This window comes from Seriola lalandi, unplaced genomic scaffold (genome assembly GCF_002814215.2).
Source record: "Seriola lalandi dorsalis isolate HSWRI2012SDOR001 ecotype SW California unplaced genomic scaffold, Sedor1 jcf7180002054929, whole genome shotgun sequence".
Lineage (NCBI taxonomy): Eukaryota > Metazoa > Chordata > Actinopteri > Carangiformes > Carangidae > Seriola > Seriola lalandi.
Window position 1 is genome coordinate 1,370,116 of NW_019525481.1, and position 21,353 is coordinate 1,391,468.

At 41.5% G+C, this 21,353-nt stretch overlaps 1 protein-coding gene across 1 annotated transcript in view; it reads right to left on the minus strand.

Moving 5' to 3' along the window:
- luzp2 (leucine zipper protein 2) overlaps positions 1–21,353 on the minus strand; it is a 135,527-nt gene that overhangs the window by 37,122 nt on the left and 77,052 nt on the right. Inside the window, exon 5 of the mRNA XM_023393102.2 lies at positions 17,854–17,916. Coding sequence (XP_023248870.1) covers positions 17,854–17,916 — 63 coding nt within the window. The remainder of the gene's footprint in view (positions 1–17,853; positions 17,917–21,353) is intronic.

Sequence of the window (21,353 nt, forward strand, 5' to 3'; positions counted from 1 at the left end):
GGGGTGTGCATCCACCAGCTGGCCCTCAACATCTACTTATAAATGATGTGACCACTTCCACAATCCTCGCTCTGTGTCATGCCACATCCTGACCGTGATGACAATTTAATGCTTGATGGCAACCATTCACGACGCAGCTTCATCTGTATATACTTACAATCACCAATTTGTCTTTTTTTTTTTTTAGCCATGCTAGCAGCGCGGCGCCGTACACACAGCCTCACAGAGCTGGCTGTAGAGTCTGTCTTGTTTCCACTTAATGGATATCAAAGTCAAATTGGCCATTTCATCACTGAGCAGTGTTCGTACAACATCTGGTGTCACGACGTGCCGGTCCGGGGGCAAGACGTACGTTCAGGAAAATGAGATTTCTATCTCAATGTGATTCACCTGAATAAATAAAAGGGAAATAAAATAAATAAAATCTCTAACATCAAAACTGCAGTGTGCTTCTTAATTGTTACAAAAAAAGCTGATTTACGTCTTATTTATTCGTTGAAAAACAGGAACTTTACTAACATGGTCTCACATAATTCTGTCTTTCATTTGCAATTCAAGTCTCACTCCCATCTGCACACACCTGTACACTGTGCACACGCAGCACATGCACACTGATCAAAGGTAATAAGCTGGGATGGAAGTTTTTTGTGTGTGATTAATGAGGCAAAACCGTCCGAGTATCAGTTCCACACAGCTGAACCTCCTCACGCCCCTACAGAGGGACCACCATTCAAGGACATGTAGAACTGGCAGCTGTCATAAAGCATGACATAGTTTAGCCCCGGGACATACTCAGAGTTAAAATGAGATCCCGTGGAGCTTGTATGTCACAGCACATTATGCAAAATGTGATACACTGAGCCGCGTATGTCGTAACGCGTTATTCCTGCAGCGCTGTCAGTCTCTGGACTTGGACTTAAAGGAACATTTTTTACATTTTGCACGTTGCCCTTTTTTCTTTTTTTTTTTCCATTTAGAAAAATGCAACTGAACAAAAATAGGTTGTAAAATTTCTCTCTCTCTCTCTCTCTCAAGGTCTTCATCACTGTCCCATGACTGCGGTCACTCACCATTTGAAAGACTTCAACACTCAAAAAATGTCGATCTGACTCAACTCACCGGAGTTATTTTCACACATTATAAAGTGCTGATGTGTCGACAGCCCTGAGTGAGTGTTGATTTGTCCATCTAGGTCAACTTTCACACCACTCCACACACATCAGTGTGGGATCCTTTTAGCTTTAGTGTGAAGTGTCAGAAACCAACTCTTCTTCTTTTTCTTTTTTTTTTTTTCTGGTCAAGTTATTTTTCCCACATTAACATTAACAAGTGCAAATGTGGTAACGCACGATTAACACTGCCATGACGCGAAGTAATGTCTCAAACTGATCTGATTTCAATGGTTATACTGGAAAGATAACCCCACACACACACACACACACACACACACACACACACACACACACACACACACACACACACACACACACCCACCACAGCCCCTTCTACTCAGCACTACAGAGTTTAAATAAGCCGTCAGAAGTTCAATTCATTTTGACAGTGTTGACATTCTTATTTTCCTCACACCACTCAGGAGTGGTGTGAGGAAAGGACTGTTGTCACGGCCTTAAAAGGTCAATAAGTTTTATTGTAATAACAAAGTAAACAGAATAAGATGTTTTTGTTGTATCACGGCTTTAATTGCTTGCACGTCTCAGTTGTGAAAATATGGCTTCATTGTTCATTTCAATTAAAAGAAATGTCTATTAAATTATGCTCTTTTCTCCCTCTGAGTTTTTTTTCCTGACCTTTGAAAACTTTACAGCAGCTTCAGTCATTTTATCTCTAATTCGACTGATTCATTTCATAAGTTTAAAAAAAAAAAATAAAAATGCATGTATATAGTAAGACAAAGTCTCATTCTAGGGTCTGTCTGTCTGTCATGTAATAATGAGCAGATGTCACACACAAGATGATAAATTACACTCTGTCAGTGCAGTCCACCAGACTCAAGTCCAGAAAAACAAAAGCAGAGACGGTCGTGCAGCTGGCGAACGCGTCTAACATAAGTTACTGGCATTAGCAGAGCGAGTGTTCACTGTGAATAAGCTATTAAACATGACGTCAGACATCTTACAAGGCATTTGGCAGCTCGGGCTCAACTCATCTTGGCAGTTTCTTGAGGACTCTCGAGGTCAAATGGAGGATTATGCATAAGTGAAAAGATTGCTCTTGTTTCATTATTCTGATACATTATCACGTGCACACAGCATGTCCCATGTGTTTGCTGTGCATGTGATCATGCCCCCCCCCCCCCCCCCCCCCTTACCTGTCTGTCATGTGAGCCTATTTTTTGGACCATTATACTCCAGGGGGGGATGCTGCAGCATCTGACGGACACGGTGCCACAATAAGGAGCAGGACTATTAAAGTAAACTACATACAGTAAAATCATAAGCAGCTGTAATTTAGATTTGCCATGATGCCGTAGTCTTTGGCGAGATCCTGTGCTGTTACTATTAAGAGAAAATCCTGGAGTGCATGAAGTGAGCAAACAGTCTGTCAGATTTGTTGTTTGCAGGAGACATTATTAATCCTTCTAAATCACAGCCTCCTATCACAGTATATTCTCAACTTCCTCCTTAAGAATCTAGTTTTTTTTTTTTTTTAATTCACTTTTTTATGTTTCGCAGGTTTCAGAGCTGCTTTGTCTCTGTCAGGCAAGTTCATTACGTACAATATACACTCTACATAACAACCTGCTTCACATTGGGGAGAAAAGTGAGTGCAGTTTGTAATAGCAACTCACACACACACACACACACACACACACACACACACACACCCTTGTCTGACTATATTCATCACTAACATAATGCATTCCTCAGCCCCTTAGGGTAAATGTCCATATAGGTTTTTTTGTTTCTTTTCTAGCAGAAAAGCTAAAGGGGGAAAAAAAAAAAGCGTGGGTTTTGTTTCTATGGCAACAATATCTTGACACCAGCACCTTTGTGAAAAGTTCAGAAAGGTTTGAAGCTATAAGCGCTCGGAGCAGCTGCACAAAGAGGGCGGAGCGCTCGGCGGCGTACGCTCTCTCCTGATCGGGAACAAGTGGAAAAAAATACACTGGTGTTCAGACAAACAGACGCTCTATGGACACACGTCCTTACCCGCACTTTAACCACCATAACTGAATGCCTTATCTAAAACCCTAACCTGAACATTGGACCCTCAGACAGCCATTCAAACATTTTGGTCCCCACAAGTATAGTAAGACAACTATACAAAGACATCAATCTTGAGGAGCATAAAGAGAAATCTAGTTTTTAACTTTGTAGCATCAAAATAATGGGTTTTAGCCTTTAAAGATTACATGAAAAGTTAATGGCTTTAAATTTGGTTCCCTACTCGATGCAAAGCTGAATTTCAAAGAAATAATGACACTATAGGATGAACTTAATTTGCTGTTACAGCATCTATACTACACTTTCTCAGCAATTTCCCTCTTTCTATTTGCTGTCAGTTCAGATGCACCACTGCATTATTATCATGCATTACAATTTGCTTTGATGGAAATATCGTCCTCTTTCTCATTTGACCTGACCAGATGCATTAGCCCAGTGTTTCTTTATAGATATTGCCTCTCTGCATTGCTCATCAAATAGCTATCGAGTCATGGTGTAAGATGCTCGACAAGCTTAAGGCCATTTGAAGAAAATACGACAGGATGAACTCTATTGATCCTCAGAGGGAAATCGGGAAGGCCCGGCATTTCAAACAGGAGCTGAAATATTCCATGTGAAGTAGCCTGAGTGACTATCAGCATAATAATAGAGCTGCAGCCCATCTCTGCACTAACCCACCCACCTGAACACTAATCTTTTCAGGTGATTTAATTCATTGTCGTTCCTTGTATTTGCTGAAGCCGAATCAAAAAGGGGGAGAACAAGCTGATAAATCAGATGGAAATGATGACGGTGAAGCCTCTAATGCTGAGAGTGAGTTATGTGACAGATTAATTGAAGCACTACAACTGTACAATATGAAGAATGCCGAGACAAATTGATATTACGTCAAAATGAATAAATCAAACCTTGATACAGACGATGGGCCGAAAACATTGCCATCTCCTCTGAAGTGAAGAGTTAAAGTGGAACAAAACAGAATAAAATACTGATATTTCCCTCCACAGCTCTGTTAGTTTTTAACTCATGATGGCTGGTTCTGTGCACACTGAACATCAACGTTCCTTGGGACAGACGCTTCCACTAAAGTTACTGTGATTAATGAAAGATTATTCCACGTTCACATCAGAGTTACTGTAATTAGCAGTTTCCCACTTAGTAAATAGCGTTCACATCATAGACTGTATGTAAAGATGGACGTAGCCTCTGTGACCTCACCAACAGGTTTCTGGTGAGCGGTTTCTGAAGCTCAGAGTGAGCTGCTCCGGCGTCGCCATCTTGGCAGTGTCTGACTCCGCCCCTAATTCAACAGGCTAATCCAGAAATGGGCAAAGAGGAGGGGCTTGTGTGGAGCCAAGACTTTGATTCATGCGGGTTTGTGGCAAGTATACGCTAACCCACCTGTCACTCAAAGCAATACGCCCTAAATTATGCAGAACTTTCAGCTTAAATAAAATGTAAACAGGTGAGTTATATAAACAGGTGTCATGAAGGAGGAAATTAGCTGTAAAGACCAAAGCTGTTTTTTTGTACCAGGCTGTAAACATCTTTATTTCTGCTGTAAAGTTGGACATTTGAACATGGGAGTCTATGGGGATTTACTCACTGTTAGAACCAGACTCTAGTGGTCATTAGAGGAACTGCAGTTTTTAGCACTTTAGCACTCAAATCACACTCTGTTGTTACCAGTATAGTAAAGTAGCTATTAATTGTGTTTTTTAGCAAACAGCTTGCTTGCTTGGTGGTATGATGTTCTGTGAAGAACTGTAGCTCACGTTCTGTTTAGTTTGGTTAGTGTGTATTGATTAAGACAGCTGAAATCTCCTGTAATGAGTGGGAGGCAGCAGCAGCATCACAAGACTTACAGCTGCCATCTTGAGTTGTGCGATGATGTGAGCGCCCCGTGCGTGAGCGCCCCGCGTTGTTGGTGTTGATGTGACTTTAACTGTGGTCTGACAAGGAGCTTTTTAATTTGTTCTGTTAAAAGAAAAGTAGATCTTATTTTATTGCACAAAGAACAGCAACATCTGCGAGTGTGAACTGAGCCATAATACTTTGTAAACTACTGAATAACAGTCTAATGTACTTGCATTCAAAGTTGCCATGGTACGTCATGTGTAAAATAAACAAATTTAATGTACTAAGCGAGGCTCTTGGTTGCTTGAGGTCTTTTTCTCTGAAAGTGTTGCCAAGAGATGTGATATTTTCCATAGCTGTACTCATTATGTAAATTATACTGCATCTCATTGAGAACTACAATGTTTGTGTATGAGTTACATTAAAATATTTGCAAAGACAAAGTAAACAATAGAAGTCAACACCATTCACTTCATGTTGTCAGTTACAATGGTTCTATTAGCATCATGAGTCTTGTGAAGTTGCCAGTGTATGTACTGTGTTGCACAATACTTAAATAAGACAAAGCACTTCGGATAAATGTCAGTAAACATAAGAGTAAAAACTATACGAAATGCAGCTTAAGTGAATAACTATTCTTGTTTTCCATCTCTGAGGCATAAAAAATATTTTGCGATGCCGGGTTTAAAAATGTTCTCAAGCTTCTTTTTAGTTGATGTGGAAAACGTGCTAGGAAACAGTTGCTTATATTGCAAAGCCGTGTTATCAGTCATCTCTTCCCACCCTATGAGATATTCACTTGTTTTTAAGCTGTTTTTGGTCTCTACCAACCCCCTGAAGGAAATATCTGCCACTTTAGGGTTAATTACTGAGGAGGTAGAAGTTCTTTAGAGCTTTTCCACTGGAGACACTATGAGCCCGACACTATGAAGATGGTGCGAATGAACCAACACAGTAAATGAACAGACTGGACGGCGAAGCAAAGAGATGAAACCTGCTATAAAGCTCTGGAAAGGTTTGTCTGATATCTCTTCATCACTAAAAGCGACATCTTTGACATTGTCACATTGTTTTCAGCTCGTCATTTGATATTAGTCATGATGACAATATCGATTATAACACCTTTAAGGCACCAGACTACTACCTGGATACCTGATATAATTCAATATTTTCAGTTCACACCTATTATTATCTGGTGAATTTTACGCAGGAAGAACAAATGAATAATTGCAAAACAAATGATTATCTCTGGATTTAACTGCAAAGTAAGAGACGGTTGACAAGCCTCTGAGTTTGCAACATGCTACTAAAAGTATTTACAGTTTTAACTGACAGGAAGAAATTGTGGGAAAAACATGAAAGCTAAATCTCACAGGCAACATTATTATTATGACCACTGTCTTCAGTGATGTTCTTTAGTGAAATATTTACATTACAAATTACAGAGATGGAAGATTTGCACAGGATTAGTCAAATATCAGTAGAGAAGAGCATGAAATATTAGTCTGTCCTGATTGGGGCTTCAGCCTGAGTACTACTAGAAAATGCAAAGAAAACACAGATAATTATCTTCCACTTCTGTCACTTAAAAAAGTTGTGACTAAAATTTTGCTTTCACTTGAGGAGGACCTGTAATTGGAATTTTAGCTTATTTAAAATTTAATTCCCAGTAGAGAAAAGTAAAAAAAGAGTAATAATAATGAATCACAGTTAAATGAACAGAAAAATGTACGAATGCAAATGTGCAAAATGTAATATGCGAGGCTTCTTTAGCATTAGCACACAGCAGGTTCAGAGCCCCGTCTCCTCAGGTGGTGCAGTCTGCAAACGGACAAGAGTTTGTCCAAATAAGAATAAGATCCTACTGATATATGTATTTACATGGGATCATAAACTTTCCACGAGAATAATGATAAAGGAATACTTTGTTTTTTTTTCTGCAGCAACCTTTAACATTTTACGAAAAAATATTCTGGTCATACAAAAATGGATATTGTGAGTTACTCACTTGAAATTCAGAGGTGGCAGAGTTTTTAACCATGACTGTATCTATACGGCTTCTGAAAAGAATATTGTTTATTTTTCCTAAAGTAAGGGTTTTTGTTTTTCTGCTCTGAAACTTTTCTCTGACGTCTTGACACGGTGCCTCAAGGTGTCAAGTCATTCTGAAATTGAGCGTCCTGTGTAGCTATAGGGTTTGTTAAGGCAGCTTCTAGCTACAATAACTTAAGAAAAAAAAAATAAGTAATTTTCTGAACATCTCAAAGAAATATCTGCAGTCACAGCCTTCATCATTCCTGAAGCACTTGGATGTATTTCTCTAAAAAATAGACCATCCACTTTATAGTGTCACAGCTGAATACCACAGAAAACTGGTCACTTGTCTGGAAGCTGAGGGCCACAAATCAATATCCATGGCAGGCTGCGAGGAATAAAGCAACGGCTGCTAAGTGACAGCATGACACCAGCCCTCTGAACACATGCAGGCCCGTCTTTACCTCTCTCAAACAAGTTTCTATGATTTGAGTTCAGCGCTGTTGCCCATGAAGCCACACAGAGTGAAAATTTTGTAGTAAGTGCAAAACAATGTGGAGAGTGACACAAATTTAATCCCACTTGTAGAAGAAAGTCTAAAGACTTATGCATAAATGTAGGAGTTGCCAGCAGGTGGCTGAGTTACCCAGACAGACATCCCACACACTGCAAATGAGGAAGTATGATTTTTCACTTGGAGTTGACGCAAGTCTCAGACGGAAGTATCTCCTTGATGGCGGGGTAACTTTGTGGCTGATTGTTACTTTCACTGTGGAGATGAGGGCTGCTATGATTCAGAGTTTTCTGATGGCAGCAGTAAATATATATATATATATATCTCTGGCTCATCAAAGCCATCAGTAAATCAGGCAGCATATTGGTTCAGTGAGAGTTGGCACTGTGTAAGTAAAGACATCTGACCATACATCTCAGCGAGCGCTGAACGGGTGATCTGCAGGTCAAAAACATTTGCAGTTACATTTAGTTGTTGCGTTTTACTGTATTGCAGCAGAATTTTAATGAGGATAGTTCAACATGTACTTTAAGCCTTTAAGCTTTATATGGAAAAATAGTCATTTGAAATGCAGTCGTAACCAAGATGCCTAAAAACGGAGCCTCGTACCAACATTTGATCGGCCAGCTGGACAGCAAATCAGGAACTTGTTGTGATTAGACTTCGTACAGCTGCATTATTATTCAGTCACTGTAGTCTTAATGTATATGACTTTCACCACAGAAATCTGTATCTGTAGGCATCCGTTCATTTCAGGCTGTGAAGGTTCCTGTTCGCTGCTCGCTGCCACAGACAGACACAGAAGAAGGAGTTTGTTTCCTTCTGATTGTCGCACAGAGAGTGAATGAACCGCGAACGACGGGAAACTTGACTGTGACAGCATCCTGGGTGTTTTTCATGTATATCAAGGTGCATTTCGGAACAGCGAGCGCTGCTAAATGTGGAGATATTTGCGGATGTAACAGTTCATTATAAATGGAGCACGCTGTCGGCTGTGCAGTGCAACAATAGATTAGAGGCTTGTTTCTGTGATTTCTAATATTGTCAGTAAATGCTTTTTGGTTTCAAACTAATTGGACGATCCCAGGCTGTAAGAATAAAACATGGGGAGAAATATTACCTGTAAATAAAAGAGGATTGGTGTATTGGCTATATCACAGACGGTAGCTGCAATTTGTCTTTTTGCATGTTACAGCACTTTGGCTGTGTTGGGAGGAAATGCAGATTTAATACACACCGCCCTCTTGCTCCCAGGAGGAACACGCTCTCCTGTCAGTACGAGACACTGAGCCAACACACTCCCGTGTTCGGGTTTACCTGCCGCTCCAGATTTCATTACAGACAGGCAAAGACAGAATTAGTGTAAATACATGATTTGAATATTCTCTAAATAAATAACTTTCTTCTTGTTGCACTGCTGGATTTTCTCACAGTGTTTATGTACGAAATCACTGTCCATGGAAGACCTTATGTTCGGTCCTCAACGGGGCTTCAGTAAGGCATAACTATCTTTGTAAATTCCCCAGCTTATCAGCTCTAATTAAAAGAAACAACACAAGTGGAGAAGCGAATGTGGAATAATTCACAGCATTACTCACCCTGACGTCATGTATTGCATAAGCAGCGCGGGTGATGATAATGAATCAACCGAGGACAATGACAGACCACAACTCCAGCACAGCAGGGTCAGCTATAAATGACAGTTAGCGGCCTGACGCAGCTCCAACACGCTCTGTGTATCTTGTGACGAACGACAAAACAAAAGAGACAAACTCGAATCAAAGAAATGACTCATTAGACTTTAAATTCTCTTGTACACTCAACAAGGGATGTCACAGGAGCTGATACTTTGGTACCAAATCGATGCCAAAATGATGAGAATGTGACAGTGTTTGTTTTTTCTACAGGACCGGAGCAGCTGTGATGTCTTAAGTAGTAGAGATGTGATTCCTGTGGGACTGGGGGGAGGGGGGGCACAGTAACCATACATGTGTTCTAGTCTGACATCAAACCCGAAGGGAAGAAGAAGAAGAAGAAAGGCAGATACAGTGACAATAACAACAACACATGGAATACGGCGGCAAATGCAGCAACAGGTCCGCAGCGAGTTACTGTGCGAACGGCGCCGCAGGAGGAAACACCTCAAACTTATCTAAGCAGGTCAAAGAGTCGCAGAACTCAGTGTGAGTGAGTCTTCAGTTCTTCACGTTGCATCAACAACATCAGTGTTTTTACTTACTGCGAAAGGCTAACATTAGCTTGTTTGGGCTAACATAGCGGTATCTCATTACGTTAGTGAGCTACAGTCATTACAGTTTAGTAATCAGTGTCATCACCACGTTAGTCAGTTTCACCGCAGTGTTGAGAATCATGGCATCCCCGCACTTAACCCCAAAAACAATCTGGCTGCACTACGGCGCCACGTGTGATTCACAGATCACTTCTATCCACTATTCAACCGTAGGAATATCTAGTATTTCCGTCGGTTACTGAACCAGGAGAAATGTACCTGCTGTTTGGTTTCTTCCAGAACTGATTCCCTGCACGGCTCTAATGCGGCGCTGCAGACAGATCCACTGCTTCTCTGTCTCTCACTTGGAACAAGCTTCCAGTCAGTGTCAGTGAAGCAGACACTGACTCAGTATCTTTAACTTAAACTCAAGACTCATTTATTTAATGCAGCATGCATTGAATAAGGGGTTCCATTATTCCTTTATACTACCGTTTCTGTTTCCTCTTCCTCGGCTTATTCAACAGCAAAAGAGGAGCGAGACCAGAAGTATGAGCGGCTCTTTTAAGGGAGAGGCCTGTTGGCTGGTTGATATAATTAAGCCAATAACATTTTTGATACTGATCAAGAATGGAAGACGGATCCGCAGTCTGTTAACCCACCAGCTCACCCTGCGCCACGTTCAACTCAACGCCAAAGCTGTCCAACGAAATGAAGTGTGTGTGTGTGTGTGTGTGCTGAAATCAAGGATTCACTGATAAGCTTTCCAGGTTTCTCCCTGATCTCGGGGGGGGGGGTCAATGTTGCGTGTGGATCACCTGCGATCAGAGTTGTTTTGCTGCTGAAAATGTAGTGAAACGAGCATGATGTCACAAAACGAAAATACACGCTCTCTTTGTGAGACATGAAAGAAATACAAAAAGGATCATGTCAAAGAGAAATGGTAAGAGACTGGTCTTACACTGAACTCTGCCTTCGACTTTCACTGCACAGGTTTGATTTTTGATTCATATTCATACCTGTGTGGACTCTAATCAGGGCTTTATTTTCTTAATCAAAGCCTCATTCGTTTGACTTAATCTTCAGGCTACAGGCAACTCTGAATCAAGAATTTGCAACTAAGTAGGTGTTGATTGTGTGGGTGGTCTCACCATCAGCTCCTAGAAATGCCATCAATTCCTGCTGATTGCTCATTTGTTGTTGTTGTTGTTGTTGTTGTTGTTGCTGCTAGGTCGGACTTGGTGAAGCTGCTCTGTTGTATTTTCATTTCAGGTTGTCAAGGGCTCATTTGGCTCCGACTTGTACTTTACGGCCGTGAGACTCTCGTGTTGCTGTTGCACCGTGCTGCCATAGCAACCGCCGAAACAGCTGGATTTGTCGCCCTGATTTTATTTGCATCTTAATGAAATGCCCGTTCTACCGGCGTCTGGAGAGAAATCAGAATAAACTGAGGTGATTTTTAGTTGTTTTGTGTGACATCAGCGTTTTGCTCGGTTCGCCGTGTGTGTGCCTGAAGTGATGGGGGAAAAAAATTAAATAAAAAAATGCTCTTTTAAATCAGATTTCCTGCAGCTTCATGTCGACCGCTCGCTCACCTCTCACAGGAGCTAACAACATGTCAAATACACAATACTTTCACATCCCTGCATTTAAAGTAGGGCAACATAATAATCATTCATTTCTGCATCATATAATTTGTTTTGGAGTTCAAGCCCAGTTCACTATAATTTCTATAAAGTCTGCACAATGCGACTGTCACCGCCGTCTGCGTCGGTTTGATCTGTTATCACACGCGTTCATTACCCACATACTGACGTTTTTCTAGTTTACAATTTTCTGGTTCAGAAAATTTTTGAGTATTTTTTTTTTTGACAAGTAAAGCTGCACTACCAGTGGCTCACAAACCGACTGTCAGCTCCCGTGTCTCGGGGTCAAGAGATTGAGACTGACAGCAAAGAGAGGAAGAAAAATATATATTTCTGCCACACAGAAACTTCGCCCAACTCTTTCATTTTGCTTGTGAATTACTGGATAACTTTAAATCCTCATGCCTCGGGAAAAAAAATGACTTATTTAAGGGGTCACGAAGTAAAAAGTTGGGAACCGCTGCCGTGTATTTTCCTAAAACTGTTTCCGGATGAAGAAACACAAATGATTGACTTATGACTTATGATGACTCATGATTGGCTTCGGTTAATTATTCTTTAAGCTTAGCACGGCATCACACATGCAGTAAAATACAAATACTGTTCAGGTGCTCGTAAAGGAGCTTTCTGCCATTTCCATCCAACGACCTTTTCCCCTCTGTGGAGGTCAAGTCCACCATCACTCCTGCGTAACAAGTCGGACCTGCAATTATGATCAGACTGCAATATGTGACTGCAATTGATCAGACTGTCCGTTCAGACGGTTTGTTCAGTGCAAAATATGACGTCGCACGCCATCATCCGTCTCACCCGATTTCACTTTAACCTTCGTGTTTTCTTGTCGGCACGCTCTTGCTCTTGAAGCACGTGAGAGATCATATGTGTGAAATTGGTTGTGAAAGAGTCTCGAGGGCCTTTTTCATTTTGGTTGTTCGGCTTGTTGAGTGATGTAGCGCGCCGTTTATTCTTCAGGGCAATAATAACATGCAGCTTGTGTGTAGATATAACAAAAGGACGGGTAGTTATTTTCAAAGTTAGTTTTTCTCATAAGGCGGAATTCAGGCATTTAGTAGATATTAAGAAAAGCCGCAGAGAGAAGGCCACATTAGATTTACAGTGCGAGAGCAATTTCTTATTCTCTCTAAGAGAACACATTACCTCTGATGCAGTTCTCATTTTCTGCCTCCTTCAGTGTCTTGTCACTTTTCCGGTGCGACTATCACACAGAAATCCAGTAAATGCCCCAATGTGTGATTTATTTTGTATTTATTTATTTTTTCTTTCTGTCATTTAGCCGGGTGAAATTACATCAGGAAGACATGAAAGGAAGAAGACAATGACGGGAAGCCATTTTAGACTAAAAAACATCAGCATCAGCGGCAAGGAGCTGAGTATGTGGCAAAGCTGTCTATTACGGCGCTCTGCGAGAACCTGATGAATCCCAGCAGGATCCACGTCAGTCTGTAAATCACTCTCCCTCAAAATACTCATAATAAGCCCTGAAAGCAAATCACTGATAATGACTTCACAGTGAATTGGAGCCATAAAGACTGACACCACAACACAGTTCACAGTGATGTGCAACATGAAGATGCATTTTTCCAAAAAAAGAAAACAAAAACAAATGCGAGTGTGAACAAAGGACACGGTTAGCTTTACAGATGTTCCTTTCATCCCCATCAGGACGCCGTCACCACTTAACAAAGCCGCAGAATTACACTCCTGAATAATGGTGTTATTGGGTGACACCGGGTGAAACAATCTGCAGTGTAGTCTGATACAACAGTCCTGCAATAAACCCCACCTTCATGAAGGTTATAACCTTTCTGTTCAGACTGTGTTCGCACTAAGACGGATTAATAACATTTATTCCACACTCATTAATATAAATGAGGTGGACAAATATTAGAGACACTATTCAGCACAGCTCAGTACAGTTCAACAGCACCACTGACAGATAATAACGCACAGTTAAAGATGTGATCTACGTATTCACTCGTGTCGATGTTCAGTTTCTTCAAAGAGGGAAACAACTAGAGTTTGAGCAGCTCGCAGGAAGCGCTCTGTGTGTCGAGCTGGAACGTGACGGGGGGGGGCGACGACATTACTCACGCTCATAAAACCGTCCACAACGTGAAACTGTTGTGATATTTACAATTTCATCCAATTCTGGTGGAAACAGTTTTGTTTTGGGTTTTCCTTTACGGAAATGATCGTTATAGCTGAACAGTTACTTCTCCCACCAGAAGGTGGAGTTCAGTCACATATAACGTCATGTGAGAATTTTGTCACACCACATATTCTGAGGAGTAAAATGATGGCGCTTCAACACTTCAGACCTTTGGGTTTCTGCACACAAGAAATGTGAAAGATGCAGGGGAATGTCTTCTCATGACTTCCCCTGCATGCAGCCGTGACTTAAATGTCAGAGCGGCACGGATGTCGGAGGAAGCTTCCAGACTCCTGTTGACCACACTGACCCCGCCTGTGTGCGATTACACAAGTCCTCAAACCTAGACAGGCCCTTTCCTGCATATGTAGATCTGGAGGAGGAGGAAAAGAGAAAACCTCAAAATGTCAACGATGAAGAGAGCAACGAGTTTATAACGAGAGCTTTCGGTTCAGACTCCTGCTCTTCGCCTCGTCCTCCCGCCTGCAGAGTAAATCTCAGTTACCATCCTCAGCGCTGCTTCATTTGGTGTGCAAAAGCATTTGCATGGCAATTGTACCCCCCCCCCCCGACAAAAAAACAAAAACCAGCAGTTCATGTTTTGAGTCTCTTCAATTCCAGTTCAGTTCACTCTAATCCAGGTCAAATTGTTGGCAACACTATTTGCCAGCTCTTTGTTTTGGCAAGATTAGTGTGTACATTGATGATTGGCTTATGGTAATGAGGTTTAGCAGGCGGCCTGGGATCATGACATACGAAAACATCAAACCGCACAGAAAACTGAACTCTGTGTGTGTGTGTGAGACAAACATAGATCCTTTTCATGCCTCCTTGTCGGTATCTTGGTGCTTGTTCTATTTCCATATCAAGATGTTTTTTTTTAAAAAGCCAAATGTTGGCCTCCTTTCTGGGTCATCCAGTCGGTTAAAGCGATCAGCTGCACAGTATTGTCGACATGTGCGGCCTCCTGCTGTGAAAATCACTTGATTGATTAGAGAAGCGTCTCCAAATTTACCTGCGATCGCCCTGTGCAGAGCTAATCATGCAAGAAATTCAATATATAGCATTAACAGACATTCATTTCAGTTTAACTGCCGCCTGAGACATTACTCTTTTTAAATGCATTAATTAACAAGAATATCTTTTAAAGTTGATCTTCTTTAGGTTTGATCTGGTTTCTGTTTCTTCAGTGGATTTCCACTATGACACCCACTGATGCCACGATACGGCGCCGACATAACCTGTGCGCCAAAAACGAGAATGTGGGTGAAGATCTGTTCAGTAACACTGCAGGTAAAAAAAAATAAATCAAGGTGGCGAGTTTGTTTTTCTAGAAGTGGTTTTACTGTCTCACTGGATCAACTAGTTTGGGAAGAATCAGTCCAGTAAACCAGGCAGTTAGAAGAATCACATTAGTTGGTTCATTAAACAGCAGGAGGCGAGTTCAGCGGAGCAAAGTTCCCAGTCGGAGAACAGTGTAGAACCCCAGGGGCGGAGCGGCGAAGCCACGACAGTCTCCACGACACGGCAAATCAAAATTCAATCCGTGCATTTGTACATTTTCTGCACCAGCGCGTACAAAATGATGTTGAAATTTGGAACGTACACCTCACCAACACATCGCGCCCTTCACTCCAGGATCCTGTATTCACCAGCTTCCACGCACCCACAGTGTTAAGCAACGACTTCCTCGTCCTCGCTCACCGAGGGTTCACGCCTGACGGGACTTCCTATCCTCAACAAGCAGAGCGCGGCTTTAATAAAGATGAGATGATGTAGGGAAAAACTTTTTTTTTGTTTTGAATGTGCGGCAACACCCGTTAACACCCTGGAGACGCGCCTGGAGACCCCTATCAACCCACTTTATAAAACTGTAGTTTAATCAGCTGGATAAAATGATTTGAGGTTTTTGAGGACCTGCTTTTGGCTGCAAGAAGAAGAGGAGGAGGGTGGAGGTAACTATTTCACACCTCTACAAGGCAACATGAAGTTGGCAAACTTGCAAGATGCTTGGAAACAACCTACCTGCCCACCTGAAAGACTGCGTGCAAGTGAAGCGGGGAGAACTGATGCTGTTTTAATCTTATCTTTGATCTGATGTCTCCACGCTTAATTTGCAGATTACATGGGCCAACCCTGCTTCTGTCGTTTAAGGACCGTTGCTAAAAAATGTGTTCACTGTCTGAGTTTCACAGAGACACAGGAACTATCATATTCATTTGGATTAAGATTACTGTTTGTGTAATCCTGAAACAATTCATAGACTTCAAATAACACAGAATTCAGCAGCAGGACTGCTCAGAAAAAAACAAGAAAAAATCACATTACTCCCTCGTAACGTCTCTGCCCGTTTATTACAGAATCAATTCTAAGATTCCTCTGATGCACTTTTATGTTCGAGGCCCAGACTAAATTACTCGCCCCTTATCAACCGGCGCGTATTCTGAGGTCCCCAGACAGGAACTTGTCGATGGTTCCCATGTCAAGATGTAAGACCTGCCGCGATGACCTCAGACTTGCAAAATCAGGATCTTCTTTTAAATCGCTTCTGAAAATACTTTTCTTTCAAAAGGTTTTTAAATAATCTCTTTGAAGTATTTCATATATTTTTTATTCGTATTTTGAGGATTTTGTCTGCATGTGTTTGTCTTGTTGCTTTGTCCTTGTGAAGGACTTTGGTTTTGATAAGTGCCATATAAATATACTTCTATAAAAATCTAATATTGATGGAATTGTTTTTGAAAGAATCATCACTTTACTTTTAGAGCCTGAAACTTTTGCACAGTTCTGTGTATGTGCGGTAAATGCAGTGACACCTGCACTCTGGCAGGTGCTCCTCTAATCCCAGGAAACTGGTGTCATCATGTCATTGTCGGGTTCTTCATTTCAAGCGCTTGATCACGTTACTGAGGCAGAGTTAAGTCAAAATTGGTCTCAAATTAATTTGAACATCTGGCGAAAACCAGTTTCCTCCCTGCAGTGGTGAGCAATATGGCGTGGTAATTTCCAGTATCTCTTCATCATCATTTCTCTTGATCTTGTGGTGTAATTAAATAGCCTGCCCGCATCCACTGTGACCATGGTGTGCCATTACGGAGCATTATGAGCCCGCTGCATGCAACCCCGCAGCTATTTACACAGGAACTCGTAAATACACAAGGTATTATATGTTCAGAAAGGAATTTGTTGTGGAAAAAAATGCTTTATAAATATTGTCAATCTGAGTCAGAAATGATAGAAAAAAAACCCTTTTCTCGTGTCATTCAGCAGCTGGTTCGCTCCGTGTTTACATGCTGCAATAATTAAAGTGTCTTCCATATCTATGTATGTATGTATCTTCTGTAAACTCCATTAAGTATAAAGCATAAATTTCATTTGACTCGGCAGAAGCAGAAGTTTGACGTTTTTCGCCTCCTTTTTTTCATGTTTCATCGCTGACAGACAAACCAAAGTAACAATGGAAACATCCGACCTTAAATGACTAAACATCTTAAGAGGCAGCTGCCGCTGATGTAGCTATGTTACATTTAATGGGCCCATGTTGTTTTGATGTTTTTTCTCTGTGTATTTCATTTTTTCTCCCTCCTACAACAATCCAAATGGTGGATCATGTAGTGTCACATATTGTCAGTACAGCTACAATGGTATTTGCCAGCAGAACTTTTTTTTTTCTTTCTCTCCCCCAGCTGTCTAAGGCATCAGTGGTAAACGTCAGATTTTGGTGTCAGCCCCTCAGAATCAAAGAGAGAAAAACTTCTTTTCAGATGAACTATTTTGCACTGATGTTCGACGATCATGCGGCGAGAAATCCATTGCAGGAAAAAGGCGGCAGAAGCGAGATCAGTTCTCTCTGCCAACACAAGCCACAGCAGTCGCGATCACAATCATGATCAAAGACATGCTGCAGTGATTACAAACTACTCAGTAAAATAGACATATTCATGCCAGCGGATGTCCACCTTTGATTGAAAGCAACAAGCTCCCCTCTGAGTCTCTGGGGATTGTCACAAGGCATTTGGCAAACACAGAAAATCATTAAATGAAATGGAAGTAGACAAGGCAGCGGAAAAGTGGATCAGTACATTAGAGTAAACTCTTCCCTTTATGCTTACATATGTAGCTCATGAAAGCCTGAACAGAGAATTATGAAGTAGATTACAGGACGTGTTTTTAAGTCTCGTGTGATTCAAACCTTAAATCATGCGTTGATGACTCACCTCCTGCTGCAGGTCCTTGATGATTTTGGTTTTTTTCTCCATCTCCACTTTAAGAAATTTGATCTGGAGACAGAGAGGACAAAAGAAAGATGATGAGACGTCCGTCCATGCAGAGAGCATATTTATGATCATTAACAAAAGGCAGATCCAGAATCTGATTCACCATCCTCCAATGTTTAAGGACAAGACGCCAGAACCAACAATGCAGCAGTCCGATTTGTTACTGCTGAGCAAATAAAGCTTTGAAGTGGCTCAAACAGGAAGAAATTCTGCATCTATATTTTATATTTTAAACAAATGTCATTCCTTATAAACTTAACAGAAGCAAAAAAAAAACAAAAAACATTCCCATTCCCAGCATCTTCTTGTTTTTAGGAATGAAATTCACTTTCACTTTTTTATTTTTTTTGCTACTTTCTAGCGAGTGCACCCGGGGGGAACTGTAAACTAGACGGCACCAGTTGACTCACATCCCCAAGCAGGGCACGATAACATCAAAGGTCATGTTCAGTCACTGTCACTGCCCCTGAGAATAGTAAATATATATATATATATATATATGTGTAGAAAATAAAAACTAAAAACAGACAGAAGGAAGATGCTGGTGCAGGATTTAGTTTTGAGTTTGCTGCAGCCTCCGTGCACTGGCAGTCGTGTGTGCACTCAATGCTAGCAAAACAAGTGTCCCCATTTGATTTATTGTCTTTAATTTAACCAGTATGACCAGTGTTGGTGAATTTAAATTCAGGCAGGATACTGAAGCTCGCACCATAAATGAACTGCTCCTTATAAACCGGCGGTGGCACAGAGGCCCCAGTGCAGTAGTGAAATTTTAAAACACAGTTTCTCACTTTCCAGCTGGCGACCCATCGAGGCTTAAGGACTTTTTAACTGATGAAAAAAAACAAAACGCTGTCACATATAGTATTTCTCTGGTGTCTTACAAAGTTACTTTAGCATAACAAGTGTCCAGAAATGTTTCATCGGAGACTCTCTGATGTCGCCACGTATAAATACGCTGAGGCGTTTATTTCTGCAGTGAGTGACTGCCTGTTTTCCACCGTGTGCCTGATTCAATAGCCCATATGCTTATCATGTCAGAGTGATATCTTTGTTTATCTCAATCCTTTTATCATGAGCTCAGCATGTCTTGCTCGTGCGGGCCTGTATCTTGTGTTTAGCAGCCAGGCAGAGGTTCAAACACCGGCTGCGGATTGCAAACTGCTGCCAACGGCTGCCGTATATCTGAAAGAAGGGGGAACTCTCAGTGTGTGTGTGTGTGTGTGTGTGTGTGTGTGTTTCAATTTGAAAAAACAACAACAGTTTTTTGGTGTCGTGTGTCCTTGAGAGAGGTCATCAAGATAGTCCGGGGGACAAATAAGGAAAAGATTCATGGAGCTGGTGACCTCACACCAGGTATGTACCCCAGGGAACAGTAAACTAAGCCTCAGCAGTTGACTCACATCAGGGCACGATAACATCAAGGTTCATGTCTGAGCCTTTCAGTCACCACTACAGCCCCCGGGAGCGCTGGGAAAAATAAAAAACACATCTGGATGCAGCATCTAGGTGCATAGAGGGGAAACTTAAAATCAGCTTCTTAACATTAGCGGCTCAGTTTTTTATTGTTTAGTGTATTTTGGGTCGGAGCCTCTCTGTGAGGAGTTCGATGTTCTCCTCGTGCCCGTGTGGGGTTTCCTTTGGGTACTCCAGCTTCCTCCCGCAATCCAAACACATGCGGGTTAACTGTGCTTCAAAAATGTCATATGTGACAGGACTGGCGACCTGTACAGGGTCGCACCCCGCCCCCCTCGCTCCAGCTCCCCCTGCGACCTTATAAGGATAAGCGGTATGCAACAAAAATCCCTTTTCATTTCAAAATGAAATGTAAAAAATGAAAGTGAGTAAGAAAATGAACTTGGTCCGGTCCAGCTGGACTGCTGAGCTGGATGAATCATTTAGTGATGTAATGATCTGTCGATTAACCGATTAATCAATCGATAGAGAATGTCTCAAGAACAGTTAAAAAAAATTAAGACATTTATCAAACAACAAAACTACAGCCACGCAAGTAGCTCTGTAAATGCTAACATCAGCATGCTAACATGCTCACAGTGACAATGCTAACATGCTTATGTTTAGCATCATTTAGGTTGCTAGCCATATCATTAGCTTTGCAGGTAGCTGGTCATGAAGGAAAGTGTTGGATGATGCTGTTTGAAAAGTTACATGAGAATCAAAAGTTATTACAAATCATCCTGTCGGGACAAACTTCATAACGGTCCATCCACTGGTCATGGAGCTATTTCAGTAGAGACCAACAGACATAAGACAACTGACGTAGGTCCATCTGTGGAGCCTTGCTGCTAGAACACCAAGCACTCACTCAATCCCTCTGTGCAGGATACTTTTTGTATTCACTCCAGTTTGAATATCATTTTTTCATTGCTGGTCAGACAAAAGAAATTATGTGAAGAAGCTGATTCTAAACATTTAATAAGGAAAAGAGTGTCTGGTTAAATGTAAGTCATTAGCTGCAGCCCTAAAATCACGTTTCCAGTCGTTCGGGAGGATTCTTTACAACATTTAAAAAAAAGCTGGAGTTTCTAATATTACAAATAGAAAAAATTAAAATTTTACTTCAGCTGCTGATGAACAGAAATCACAGACACACTCTCAGAACTAAACACTGCTCCTCATGCAGAACTCTGCAGCGAGGTAGAGATTTGGTTTGAATGCCGCTGTCCGCACCCATCAGTATATATTCCTACTTTTTTTCTCTTCTTCTCCTCCATGTGTGCGTTTGGTGATTTCTGCACATCAGCTCAGATGAATTATTTTCATTCATTCAGGCTCTCTGTTGGAGTTTTTCTAGAAGCCCTGTTCACCCACTGAGCCGCATGTGGACACAAGGACTCTGAAGCAGATACAGTATTTCACCGTTGAGTTGTACGTGTGTGGCATTTGCATCGCTGCAGAGGTGCTCTTTTTAATCTTCAATCTCATCGGTTGTTATAAATACCATTTGACGGACCATAAATGTCAAACTCAAACCGTAAAACCCAGCAACTGGGATTTGTCACTGGTCTAAGGAAAATGGCAAGAATGTCGTCTGAAATGTTACTGTACAATTGTTTACCCTCGCAGAGCGCAGATGACTTTGTTGTCGATCGTAAACGCCGCAGCGCACGTGAAACCTCGTGAACCGTGCATGAGAGAAGGCAGGAGTATTACAGGACAAGCTTTTGATTAGCACATACTGGAAATCCCTGGAGCAGTCCCCTGTCGGAGCAGCCGGACAGGCGTCATGCTGATTTGTTGATAAGGAGTTTGGTGGCAGAACAAGACGTGGCCGTGTCTCTGAATGGCGCGAGGATACGAATGTGGCACAATACAGTAAAAAAAGAACAAAAAAACACAACTTTAAAAGACGTGGATCTGCCACAGTGCACTTAAAATGAATTCATGTTTATACCAACAACTGAGGGCGGGGGGGGGGG